The 13027-nt window shown below is 43.5% G+C and overlaps 1 protein-coding gene across 1 annotated transcript in view; it reads right to left on the reverse strand.

Moving 5' to 3' along the window:
* Nucleotides 1-13027, reverse strand: part of Nrg4 (neuregulin 4) — a 103167-nt gene that overhangs the window by 4173 nt on the left and 85967 nt on the right. The window contains exons 10-11 of the mRNA XM_029481086.1: nt 8133-8212; nt 449-534 (exon numbers count right to left, since the gene is read on the reverse strand). Of these exons, the coding sequence (XP_029336946.1) occupies nt 518-534; nt 8133-8212 (97 nt within the window). The 3' untranslated portion in view covers nt 449-517. The remainder of the gene's footprint in view (nt 1-448; nt 535-8132; nt 8213-13027) is intronic.

Raw genomic sequence — 13027 nt, forward strand, 5'->3', positions numbered from 1 at the left:
ATATTTGCATGGTATACAGAATATAATATACCCATACTGAATATTGAGCTGTTATTAGAAGAATGGATTTTTGGCTAAGTGTGGATGCGCTTCAAAACCGTTGAATGAAATTAGCCCGTGACAGAGGACAAGGCGTGTATGTCTCCAAGTATTTTCTGTTGTGTGTTTTGTCTTGTTTTGGTGTAGGGGTGCTACAAACGGGAACCTGAAGAAGTACAAAGGTTCAGTGTGGGATGATGAAAACGTTCTGAGCAGTGATAGAGCCGATGGCCATACCCAGGGTGAATGAGCTTCACTGCCCTGAGCTATGTTCTTCAAAGTACTTTAAACCAGTAAATCTCCCTGTGTAGCCTTGCCCTGTGAGCTGCAGCTTCTCTCCTCTACAGGCTGCCTTGACTGGGACCATTTACCAAACCTGTGTCTACGCCAAGGAGAATGAAAGCATTACCTTCTCTTGTCGTATGGTCCACAATCTGCCTTTGTGGGTAATAATGCCCTTCACTGGGGATGTATGTCTTCAGTGTTCTCTGTGGCCTGTGGAGAGTAAGATATGAGGCTTGGAACACTTGGTTTTCTACACACACACACCTACCTGCCCTCTTATCTACACATATAAACCCACAACTTCCACTTGTGGCAGGAGACTTGGGGTGATCGTACCTCAGACATCCATACCTGCAGCAGCTGTCCCACAGTACCTGTGCACAGACTGCCAGCATCCCCATTCCAGTCTCTCAAGCGCCCACCTCTGCCTGCCTGCCCTTTTTCTGCTGCCTAAAGTTTTAACAAGCCTAATGGTCTTTCTGTAGGGAACATTGGAGGCCAGCCACACAGCCCAGCAATGCAAGGCTAATAACTAGTTCAGTCCTCAGACCCCAGTACTGCCAGGAACAGAACTGACTTAATACTGTCCTGTGACCTCTGCACACCCCTACTCTTAAAAAAGGAAGGATGGGCTGGAGAGATGGCTCAGCGGGTAAGAGCACTGACTGCTCTTCCAAAGGTCTTGAGTTCAAATCCTAGCAACCACATGGTGACTCACAACCACCTGTAATGAGATCTGATGCCCTCTTCTGGAGCGTCTGAAGACAGCTACAGTGTACTTATGTATAATAATAAATAAATCTTAAAAAAAAAAAAAGGAAGAAAAAGTAAGCGTTGGAATCCAGGCACATCTGGGTTTAAATTCTTGCTCTACTTAGATAAAGAATCTTTACCTCTGACCCTCAATTTTCCTGTGTGTAGGAACTGCCACTGACCCCAGAAGGCTCTCACAAGTTGTGGGTTTTCTTTTTTTTTTTTTTTTTTTTTTTTTTTTTTTTTGGTTTTTCGAGACAGGGTTTCTCTGTATAACTCTGGCTGTCCTGGAACTCACTCTGTAGACCAGGCTGGCCTCGAACTCAGAAATCCACTTGCCTCTGCCTCCCAAGTGCTGGGATTAAAGGCGTGCGCCACTACTGCCTGGCTAAGTTATGGGTTTACTAATACAGCAAGTGAGGAAGCTTACCTAGAACTCTGCATTCCCAAACTATAAGGATGTGAAGACGCCTGCTCTGGTTGCTGATGGACTCAATCAATGGCACCACCGCCAGGTGGTGCCTATCACTCACCACTACGTTCTCTGACCTTTATCAGTTTACAGCACAGGTCTGAGCTGAGGCTATTGAGCATCTCCTCATGTCTGTACCAGGCTTGCCACATAGATCTCATTTCCTTCTCTGTGTTCCCACCTTAGATACTAACGTTTGGCCTTAGAAAATGCCTGGTCATATATGCTAATTTTGTAAGCTGATACTCACCCTATCCCAGCTTTTGGTTGTTGTTATGGTCTCATAGTACTTTTCTTCCATCAAAAAAATGCTCATTTCTTCCCAGCATGGTGGGTTACTCCTGTAGTACCAGCACTTGAAGTTTTAGGCAAACTTGGGGTATACAGTTAGTTCCAGGGCATCCTAAGCTATAGAGTACAACTTAATCTCAGAAATAAACAAAATCCTAACTAATATATAAAGACAAAATTTGAATTTAAGATTCTCCCCAGTGTAGGGTATGATGGAAAAGCTGCAAAAATTGCTTCCTATTCTTTATAATATTTTTTAAAATATGGCATGGGGCAAGTTATGTATACATGAAGTCAGAGGCATAGGACCCCCTGGAGCTGGAGTTAACACGTGGTTGTGAACTGCTCAGCACAGGTGCTGGGCACTGAATAGTGTGTGCTTTTAACCACAGAGCCATCTTCCCAGCCTCTTCTTTTTCTTTTTACAAATATGTCTTTGCAGCCAGGCGTGGTGGCGCACGCCTTTAATTCCAGCACTCGGGAGGCAGAGGCAGGCAGATTTCTGAGTTCGAGGTCTACAAAGTGAGTTCCAGGACAGCCAGGGCTATACAGAGAAACCCTGTCTCAAAAAACCAAAAACCAAAACCAAACAAACAAATGTGTCTTTGCACATAGGGAAGGGCTAAACATGCTTTAGATACTGAGTTTTACTGATCCATCAACTACTCTGATAGACCATATCCAGAGAGAGGCGCGAGAGAGAGATGCCCGCAGGGTCAGGACTCATGCCAGAGTGCTGCTTCTACACACACCCCTTCGATTGGGCCCCGTTTGTGTTCACCAAACCCTGCAGTTTTCTTGGAGGACTTTGACTGGTTGGTTCACCATCAAGCATTTTATCAAGGAGTGTGACTGCAGATATCATTGCTACAGAGTAAGCCGAGGGCAACTCAAACCATTAGTTAGAGCTGCCACGAAGCAGTAAGGGGCACGTCCCCTCAGCATCGTGAGACTGTGGTCATTTTGAGCACATGGAAGCTCAATGCATCATCTGATAACATCTTCCACTCTGGTTGACTTTGTTGTGAAATGTGTAACAGAAGTTACCATTTTAGCCACTGTCAAGTTTAGTGATACCAAAAGTCACAGTCACATAAAAGGAGCCACCATCATCTCTAGAAACTTTTCATTATTCCAAACTAAACTTCTATATATTAAAGAACAACTCTCTCCATGGTCCCTGGTACAACCACAGTTACATTTTCTGTCCCTGTGCATTTGGGTGCTCTAGGGTCTCACTTTAGTGGAGTTACACAGCACTCATTGTGAGTCTGGCTTTTTTCACTTAGCATAATATCTTCAGAGTATAGTATTCTTCATATATAGAGTCTTCATATTATAGTATCAGATTTGTATTCCCTTTTAAGGTTAAGTAATGTTCCATCATATGCATCCACTTATTTTATCCATTCATATACCAGTGGACATCTGGGTTGTTTTCCATCTCTGACTACTATGAATGCAGCTTCTAAGAATGAGGGTGTACAGATACTTGCTCATGTGTGTCACCTCACACTAGTCAACTGTTAGATAAAGTGGCAACTCTATGGTTTGGTTTAAGACATGTCACACTGTGTATCTGGGTGACTCTAACATCTTATATTCTTACCAGCAATACACATGGGTTCCAATTTCTGTACATCCTTGTCAACACATGGTCTTTAGCGGTCACCATCCCAATGAGTGAGGAGTCCACACTCCCTTTTTTATGTCCCCTGTGGCCAGGGATGCTGAACATTTCACAAGCTCGTGGAGAAATGTCTGTGGAAATCCTCTGCCAAGTTTTGAATTGGGTTGTTTCTATTTTTTATGATTTATTTATTCAGGAGTATTTCTTGTTATTAATTTTAAGTTGTTATTAAAACAATAGTTATCATGATGATCACGTGTCTCACACATGTTGCTCACACTTGTCCCTTATTACCTTTGACTGATTGCCCCTGCCCCCTCTTTACTGCCTCCTATAGTGGGATGAGTCCCAAGTCCCGGCAGAGTAGCCCCATCTTGCGGTAAGACACCATTTCAAGGTTCTGTGTGCTGGACTGCAGCAGAAAAGGGCTATCCTTTGCAGAGGTGCTCAGTATTACTGAGAGCAGCAAGCATCCGGAAGGGTTCTGTAAGCATCTTTGCAGAGTCTGACTTGTCTGTGCCTTGTTGCCTGAACCTGCCGTCACCTCTCCTGACTTAACACTAGGTGGCACTCTGAGCCCAGGTTTGTACCGATTCTGCTGCCAACTGAGAACCATCCAGAGCAGGGGCTCCGTGGGCAGGCCTTGATTCTTGGTGTGCTGCGAGTCACCTACACCCTGTAAGAAAGCCTACTGCACTTATCTGTCCTGTCCAGCTGAAACTGCTAGACTCTCTCTCAGGTCTGCTCTTGCTTGAGCTAAATAGATGTTTCTTTACATTTTCCCAGGGGAGTCACACACTCTTCAAAGACAGCTCCTGTTTCTTTTTATACATACATATGGACACATGAAATAAATTCTCTAAATTAAATCCTAGTGCTGTGTGGATTGAAAGGCCTTTTCTCCTGTTTTGTGGACTGACTGCCTTTCCGTAGACAGTTGTAACTTTTCATTTTAATGAGATGCAATATGTAGATATGTCTTAGTTGACTTCATTGGTGCTATTTATAGCCAAGAATCATTGCCGAGTCCATTGTAGGGTACTCCTCCTGTCTTCCTTAGAGTCCTGTAACTGTGGGTCATATGTGTCGTCTCTCATCCCCTTGGAGGGCATCTGTGCCCGATGCTAGTGTGCAGCTTCCTCTTTCAATGCACACACACCCAGCCCTGGCACGGTTAGTTAAAAATCAGACTTTTGGCAAGATATAACCCACAACTTACAACATTCAGCTTCATATACAGTTCACTGGCTTAAAGTCAACAATCTCCAAGTTGTAACCATGAGCCAGTTTTAAACCGGTCCCTTACCCTGGAAATACTTTTCAGGGCTCTCTGCAGCCACTGCCCGTTCAGACCCTGAACCGTAGGAAGCCACTCTTAACACAAAGGCAAATGCACCTGGCGGGCTCTGCAAGTCCTACCTCATAGCACAACTGAGTCACATGACAGTGAGTGTGACTGTGCTGTATGGCTGTCCATTTTACAGGCACAGCAATGGACTTCTGGGCGATTTCCACTTCTTGGTTACAGGAGGAATGCTGTTGTGAACATTCAGGTTCTTTATACAAACCTAAGTTTTTGTGTACTTGGGTAGCTGACTAGGAGGGGACTTGCTGGGCTATACAAATGTGTCTTAATAAACTGTCCAGCCCTCTAGTCACAGCACCACTGAACTGCACTTTCCCATATCCCAGACTTAGAAATCACAGCAGAGTTGGGGCGTTAATTGGCATTGTATTTTGGCTTTTCGGTCTATAGTGCATTACAATGCCGTGTGCTTGGCACGTGCTTACTGACCATTCGTGCATTTTCTTTGGTAAAATGGTTGCACTTCAGTTCTCTCATTTTCTGTTACTGAGTTGAGATGTTTCCGTTGAATGAGTTCTTGTGTGTATTATACCATCTGTTAGATACATGCTTTGACAATATTTTCTCCTCTGTGTGCCTTACATTTCATTTTTACAGTGGAATCCTTTGAAGCATGGGGATTTATCATTTGCACACGGCCCAGTCTATCAAGTCCTTAACCAATTGTGCTTCCCCTACTCTCGCTTTGCCTAAAACGAGGGCATAAAGACTTTCTCCTTTGAGCTTTATATTTTAGTTCTTACATTCATAGACACTGTAAGCTATTTGTGTCTAGGGGAGAAATGAATTTCTCTTCTTGCATAGGGCATCCTGTGACACTGCTGTGTGGGAGCCTGTGCCTAGAGCCCTTTGCTCTTCCTCCTCACACCAGCACTATGCTGTCTAAACTAGGTCAGATTTGCCGTAAGCTGGCTCTCGGTAGTTTGAGCCCTTCAATGTGCTGTTAAATCACTGCTTCCCTGTCCGAGGCCCTGCATAGTCCCAGTGTGTGTCCCAGTCACCCTGTCAGCTATCACAAAAGCACCTGCTGCAGTTTACTGGGATGTATCATCTTTAGGAAAATTCACAGTAAGGAGAACGGATATACTTTCCAAAGCCATCATCAGCACAGAAATCCCCGAGATTAGTTGGGTCTGCCTTTTCTTAGAACTACTGCAGACTTCTTGGTGCAGACCTGTATTTGTTATGTTTCTACTAGTGTGATAAGATGCTGTGGCCAATGTGTTGTACAGAAGGCAGGCTTCGGTTGGCTTATCATGGTTCTAGAGGGTTAAGAGTCCAGCATGGCAGGGAAGCATATCAGCAAGCTACAGACATGTTCTCTGGAACACAGCTGAGAGCTCACATCTTGTCCCATAAGCAGGAGACAGAGAACACACTGGGAATCGCATGAATCTTTAAAAACCTCAAAGCCCGCCCACAGTGACACACTTCCTCCAATAGGCCACGCCCACTAATCAATCCTTCCCAGGCAGTTCTACCACCTTGGGGCCAAATATTCAAGCGCATGAGCTCTTGGGGTCATCTTCACTCAGGTCACCGCAGGTCTTCTACCGCTTTTGTTAGCTCCATCCCTGTATACTCTGAGATGCTGTTACAAAAAAAGTGTTGTTTTTAAAGCTTTTATATCTAGCAGTTTCTAATATATGGAAACATATTTTACCTTGCAACATCACTAAACTACCATCTTGTCTTATATTCTGTACTCTCTTCAGTATTTCTTAATGAGTTTATCAAGAGTGATTGTTGCTTCAGTAGAAGTTTGGTACAAGTTCAAGTACTTGGGCCTGGACTGTCATTAAAGAACAGTTTTTACACAAATTCAATCAATGAATGTAGTACTATTTGAATTATGATTAATTTTTTTTAACTTTTTATATCACTCTCCAGATTTTATTTTTTTTGAAACAGGGTTCATTAGAGCCCTGGTTGGTCTCATTGTAGCTGAGGATATTCTTGTACTTCTGATCTTCCTGTATGTAATTCTTCTCAGGGGCTGGTATTATAGGCGTGCATAACTGAGTCTGGTTTTATGTAATGCTGAGGACAGAACCAGGGCATCTTGCCTGCTAGGCAGGCATACCACACAAGAGCTGCAGCCCTAGCCCCTCAAGTTAGCCCTTTCTTTGGTAGTTTTTCTTCTTCAAAGGGTTTGTCTGTTTAATCTAAATTATGCCAGAGCTTCTCCTATTGCCCTGTCTGTATTATTGCTAGAAATGCTACTTAATCTTGTTGTTGATATTGCTAATTCCTGTCATTTTTCCCCCCTCCTTGATCATTAGTAGTTTTTGAAATAGAGTCTCCTACTGAGCCTGGGCCTGATTCAGTAAGATTACGAGGCCAGCAAACCCCAGAGATCTTCCTGTCCCTGGCTGTTCTCGGAGTAGGATTATAGAACCCTGCTATCAAGCCCAGCATTTTAAAAAAAGATTTATTTCATTTTAGTGTATGTGCGTTTGTGTGTACATGTGCATGTGTGTGTGCATTCATGTGTGCCCATGTGTGCATTCATGTGTATGCATGTATGTACACACATGTATGTGTGCACCTGTGTACTCATATGCACACACGTGTGCATGCATATATGTGTGTGCACGTGTATGTGTGCACATATATGCATGTGTGTGCATGCAAAGATGCAACTGCACACTGAGAACAGAGGTTAACTGTTGCTTCATGTGGTTTGTTCATTTTTCATTCTTTTCAAGTAAGAGAAAGGAAATCCAGTGCGTGCTGTCTTACTTTGCTCGAAACCTCAAGAAGCTTGAAAACGCTGACTTGCTACGGTTTTCCCTAAGGAATTTCCCTGCCTGGCTCCCAGCACAGCCCATGTCAGAGTGGTTCTAGAACACTGTTCCTCAGATCTGCTGTAGCACATTACAGCTGAGTGCATCACTTCAAGTGCTGAAATTCATATAACTTCACATATTTATTTTGTGAAAAAAGTATTACTTCTGTCACACTGCTAATAAAAAAATTAATCCGCTGGGCAGTGGTGCCTCGTGCCTTTAATGCCAGTACTCAGGAGGTGAAGGCAAGCAGGTCTCTAAGGCCAGCCTGGCCTACAGAGTGAGTTTAGCCAGGGTACAGAGAGAAATCCTGTCTTAAAAAACAAACAAACAAACAAACAAACACAGAAAAGAAAAAAGTATTCTCTTGTGAAAAGTAATGACTAGCCCGAAACCCAGGGGCAAGTCTTAGGCCACCCTTCTTTGAATGGCTGTGAACATAGTCCATACACACAAAAGCAAGGATCTCACCTGTGCCCTTAACCATCCCATTTGGACTTTACTCACTGTGACGGGTTCTGGTATTGCTTGTCTCTACCAGGCTGATCTCACACTGGACTGAACTGGCCCTCTGAAGGTGGCCCTTCCTGGCATCAAAGAGAAGAGAAATACAGATGAAAAATGGGTAACTTGAAAACATGTCAGAAGAATCAGAAAGGAAATTAATCTTGAATATTTGGAAGTACATTCTCTCTTCAGAGCTACCTAATGTCGTAGAGCTGCCCTAATGTTTAACAATCTCCCCCCACCCCCCACCCCCACATACACTTTAGCCAACCTGTCTGCAGAGGTGATGGCGCCACTCTGGATACCGCTAAGCTGAGCCTACAAGCATGGCATTGATGCTGAGTCTTAGGGAGTTTCTGTAAAGAGGTTACTCCCATCACTGTGGACCCATTTATGAAATATGAGATAGCTTTAGTGAACAACTCTAGTTCATGGTGAAAGATTCTGAGAGAGAGTGCAAAATTATTTAAGCCCCTAGACTTGTGTCCAAAATAGACCTCACTAATGGCAGGGAGTAAAAGTTTAACTTGCCCCATTGTTCCAGGATGCACTAACCACAAAGTAGAAGTTTAACTTACCCCGTTGTTTTAGGAAATGTTTGTACAGAATACTCTAACCATTCCTTGAACCCGTTATGCTTGCCAAATGCTATAGCCCAATGCCAGGTGTTTGCGGTTTCTGCCTTTATAAACCCCTTACCCCCTTACCCTTGAGCTTGGGGTCAACTCCTCTAGCCCTGCATGGGATATAAGTCACCCCCAGTGCGCTGGCCTTTCCTGAATAAACCTCTTGTAGTTTGCATCAAGATCTGTCTCTGTCTCTGTCTCTGTCTCTGTCTCTGTCTCTGTCTCTGTCTCTGTCTCTGTCTCTCTCTCCCTCTCTCTCTCGGTCTCTCAGCTGAGCGGTGGTGGCAGACATCTTTAATCCCAGCACTTGGGAAGCAGAGGCAGGAGGATTTTTGAGTTTGAGGCCAGCCTGGTCTACAAAGTGAGTTCCAGGACAGCCAGGGCTATACAGAGAAACCCTGTCTCAAAAAAAAAAAAAAAAAATCGGTCTCTCGTGAGTTCTTGGGCGTCACGTCATCCCAGGACTTGAGTGAGGGCCCCCCCCCCGTTTGGGGGGTCTTTCAATGGCAATAAAAATCATATTGAACCTAAGCTTCATCAGATTTGGGTCATCTGATTGTAACCTTATATAGGCTATAATCTGTCACCGTGTGAATTTAAAAAAACTATTCTAGATATGAAAATGAAAATTGAAATGTAAAAAGTTGCTTTATTTTTTTCAGTATTTCAACCCCAATGTATTGATTTATGTTAGTGAAAACAAATTAACATCATCTCGCTATAGCAAAACAGCATTTTCTAAAAGCACACCGGCCCTTAATCCTAAAATGCCAATTTCAGACAGGGTTTTAGCATGGGGCTTGGGGGACATTTTGAACCTCATCATTCAGGTAACATCGTCTCCTAAGTCACAGAAAGTCCAAGGCCTCAGGTCGAAGCACTTTCAACCACCAATTGGTCAGAACCCAAGGAGAACGATTTGTTTTCGTGACTAAACATTTTCTTCTCCTCTGGGCTAGCTGATTGGTGAGCTGGTTCCCACCTCTCTCCACCCCCATCCCAAACACTGGGGGTTCAAGCACATCTAGTGGCACCCCACTTTATGTGGGTGCTGGGGATTCAAACTCACAACCTCGTGCTTGTAGAGCAAGTACGTACTCACTAAGCCAGCTTTCCAGCCGTCCCTCCCCTCACTTTCATTTTTTTTTTGGAGTTGAATCCCAGGCTGGTCTAGAACTTGGCAATCTTCCTGTCTACGCCTCCCAAGTGCCGGGGTCACAGGCATACACTCCATGCCTGGCTTAGTTTTACTCTTAGAAGAATATTTCCTAGCTCAGAAACACTGTACAAAGTTAGTAGACAGCACACAGCCTTTGTCTAGCTCTCATGATCAATAACGACGGCCAGGTTGATTCTGCACGTGAGGTTAGGGCACCTGTCATCTCTGCTTAAGTTGTCATTAAAAATGCAAGAGAGGATCTAAGAAGAGAGCTCACTTGGTAAATTGCCTGGCTCGAAAGCACGAGGAGAGCCTGGATCGGATCCCCAGAACCCACATCATTAAGTGTGTGTGGTGGTATACCCTGGTGATTGAGCACTGGAAAGGCAGAGACAGGCAGACCCCCGGGGCTCACTGGGCGGACAGTCTACAACACCTGGTAAGTCCAGGCCAAGCCAGGTAGATAGTGCTTGGATAATGACAACTGGTACTGTCCTCTGGCCTGCACACACATGTGCATGTACACGCACACATACATGGACACATATACATAGAAAATATGTGATTTCAAGCACATTTCAGTCTGATCTGAAAACTATTTTGATATGTTATTTTATAAGACAATTGCTATCTTAAAATTAAATTATATCAATTTTCTAAATGTTCAGGTTTCCAAACTCTAACTTTTACGAATAGGAAGAAAACTTATGCAAAACAAGACATATAATTAAAAGGGTGACTACAGATAGTTTAAGAATCCACTCTCAGCCAGGCGTGGCAGCACACACCTCCATCATGACACCTGGGAGGTGGAGGTATGGAAGATACATAGCAAAGTCATTCTTGGCTGCATATACTGCCACATGTATGTCACATATTGCTGCATATGTCACATACTGCCACACATATGCCATATACTGACACATATATGCCACACACTGCTGAATATATGGCAGCATGCGACATGTATATGTCACATACTGCCACACATATGCCACATACTGCCACATATATGCCACATACTGCTGAATAGATGTCACATACTGCCACATACATGTCACATACTGCTGCATGTCATATACTGCCACATATGCCAATATTGCCACATATATGTCACATACTGCTACATGTATGTCACAAACTGCCACATATGTCACATACTGCTGCATATATCTCACATATTACACACATACAGGACAATGTGTTTATTGTTGAAATTACACACCACTTCTCTAGTCCTCCTTTTAGCATCTCACATATGTCCCGAAGGGTCAATTCCACTCTGGCCCTTAGGAAGAAGGATTATTGGGAAATAACTCTAAGGTCTATACAACCACAATTACCTCCATCTCTCCTCCATTCTTAAAAGGTGTGTTCTTCACCATGCAGAGGCTTGGGGTTTTGGGGTCACCACATCTGAGAACACCGCAGACGGTCACTGCTGCCCCAGGCCCCTGAGTGTTCAACACACTTCACCACTGGGTGTGGGAAGACTTGCTGTCTTGTCTACTTCAGCGATTTTCTCCTTAAAATCACTGTTCTGTAGTTCTGTAAGGCTGTGCTATGCACGTGTTCTTCCTTAACCTGCCTGACACCTGCTGAATCTGTGGGTGACTTAACATTCTGAATGTCTCGGCTAACACCCTCTTCAAACACTGCCTCTGTCCCAAGTCTTTTCTTCCCAAACTCCAGAAAACACCATGAATTAGACGCAGTCACTGTCTGCTGTGCTTCTTGGCCATTCCTTAATATTCTATGGTTCTTGTTTTTTCTTAAGTTTGGGGTACTTTTTCATTTTTCATCTCCCCTCCCGTGTTCATAGTTTTCTTCTCTCTCTCTTCTCTTTCTGTGTCTGCCTTCCCTCCATCCCTCCCCTTGCCATTTCTAATCCATTTAAAAACACAAACTAAACTTAAAAATATTAAGCTAAGATATACTGAATTTTTTAAATTATAATTTAATTTTTGTCAACTTTTGTATTGGCATTTGCAAAAAATCTGCTCTTTTGTAAACAAATCATTTATTTATTTAAGAGAATTATATTTATATTTTATTTTTTGTGTATGGATGTTTTGCCTACATGTATGTAAATGCACCACATACATGTCTGGTGCCTGAGGAGTTCAGAAGAGAGGTCAGATCCTCTGTAAACTAGAGTTATAGACAGTTGTTAGCCACCCAGTTTCTTCGTAAAGGAAACAAGTGCTCTTAGCCACTGAGCCATTGCTTCTGCTCCCATTTATCTTTCATACATATTACTTATTTTATATTTTATATCATGGTTTGATTCTCCCTACAAACAAATACTTTGAATATCTGATTCTACTCTCAGTTTGCAGCATAAAATTTAGAGAAAGAGTCTAAGGCACTGCAAGCTCACAGTTACTCCAGCCAAATCTAGATTATCAGGGATAATATACAAAGAAGCTCAAAAACCAATCAGTAACCAATCAGTGTTAGGATTACAGGTGTAAGCCACTATGCCCCGGCCAAAAGTTATCATTCAAAATGGTATAGGGCACTTTAGATTAGAATTTTCTTCATCGTGCACCAGGGTTCGTTCACTCTATAAATCAGGCTGGCCTTAAATCTACTATGTAACCCAGGCTGGCCTTAAACTTACAACATTCCTCATGCCACCACCTTTCCAGAGCTGGAATTACAAAGACGAACTACTACACTTAGCTTTAGGTCGCAATATTTCTGAGTTCTGCCTCCGGTCTATAGAACAACTATATTTTGCTCTTTTATTAAAACTTTATCACTCTATGGCACTCAGTACATTTGGGATATATCACTTCTTTTACAAATTCAACAGTTAGTAAGGGACTCCAGCTGTAGACAGAAGTACCAACATTAAAGTTCTATGGATTTAAAAAAGCAAAACAAAACAAAACAAAACCAGCAAGCCCCTCTCAGCCCCTCAGCCCCTCTTAGCCCCTCTCAGCCCTCTCAGCCCTCTCAGCCCCTCTCAGCCCTCTCAGCCCCTCTCAGCCCTCTCAGCCCCTCTCAGCCCTCTCAGCCCTCTCAGCCCCTCTCAGCCCTCTCAGCCCTCTCAGCCCCTCTCAGCCCCTCTTAGCCCCTCTCAGCCCTCTCAGCCCCTCTCAGCC

This window comes from Mus caroli, chromosome 9 (assembly GCF_900094665.2).
Source record: "Mus caroli chromosome 9, CAROLI_EIJ_v1.1, whole genome shotgun sequence".
Taxonomy (NCBI): domain Eukaryota; kingdom Metazoa; phylum Chordata; class Mammalia; order Rodentia; family Muridae; genus Mus; species Mus caroli.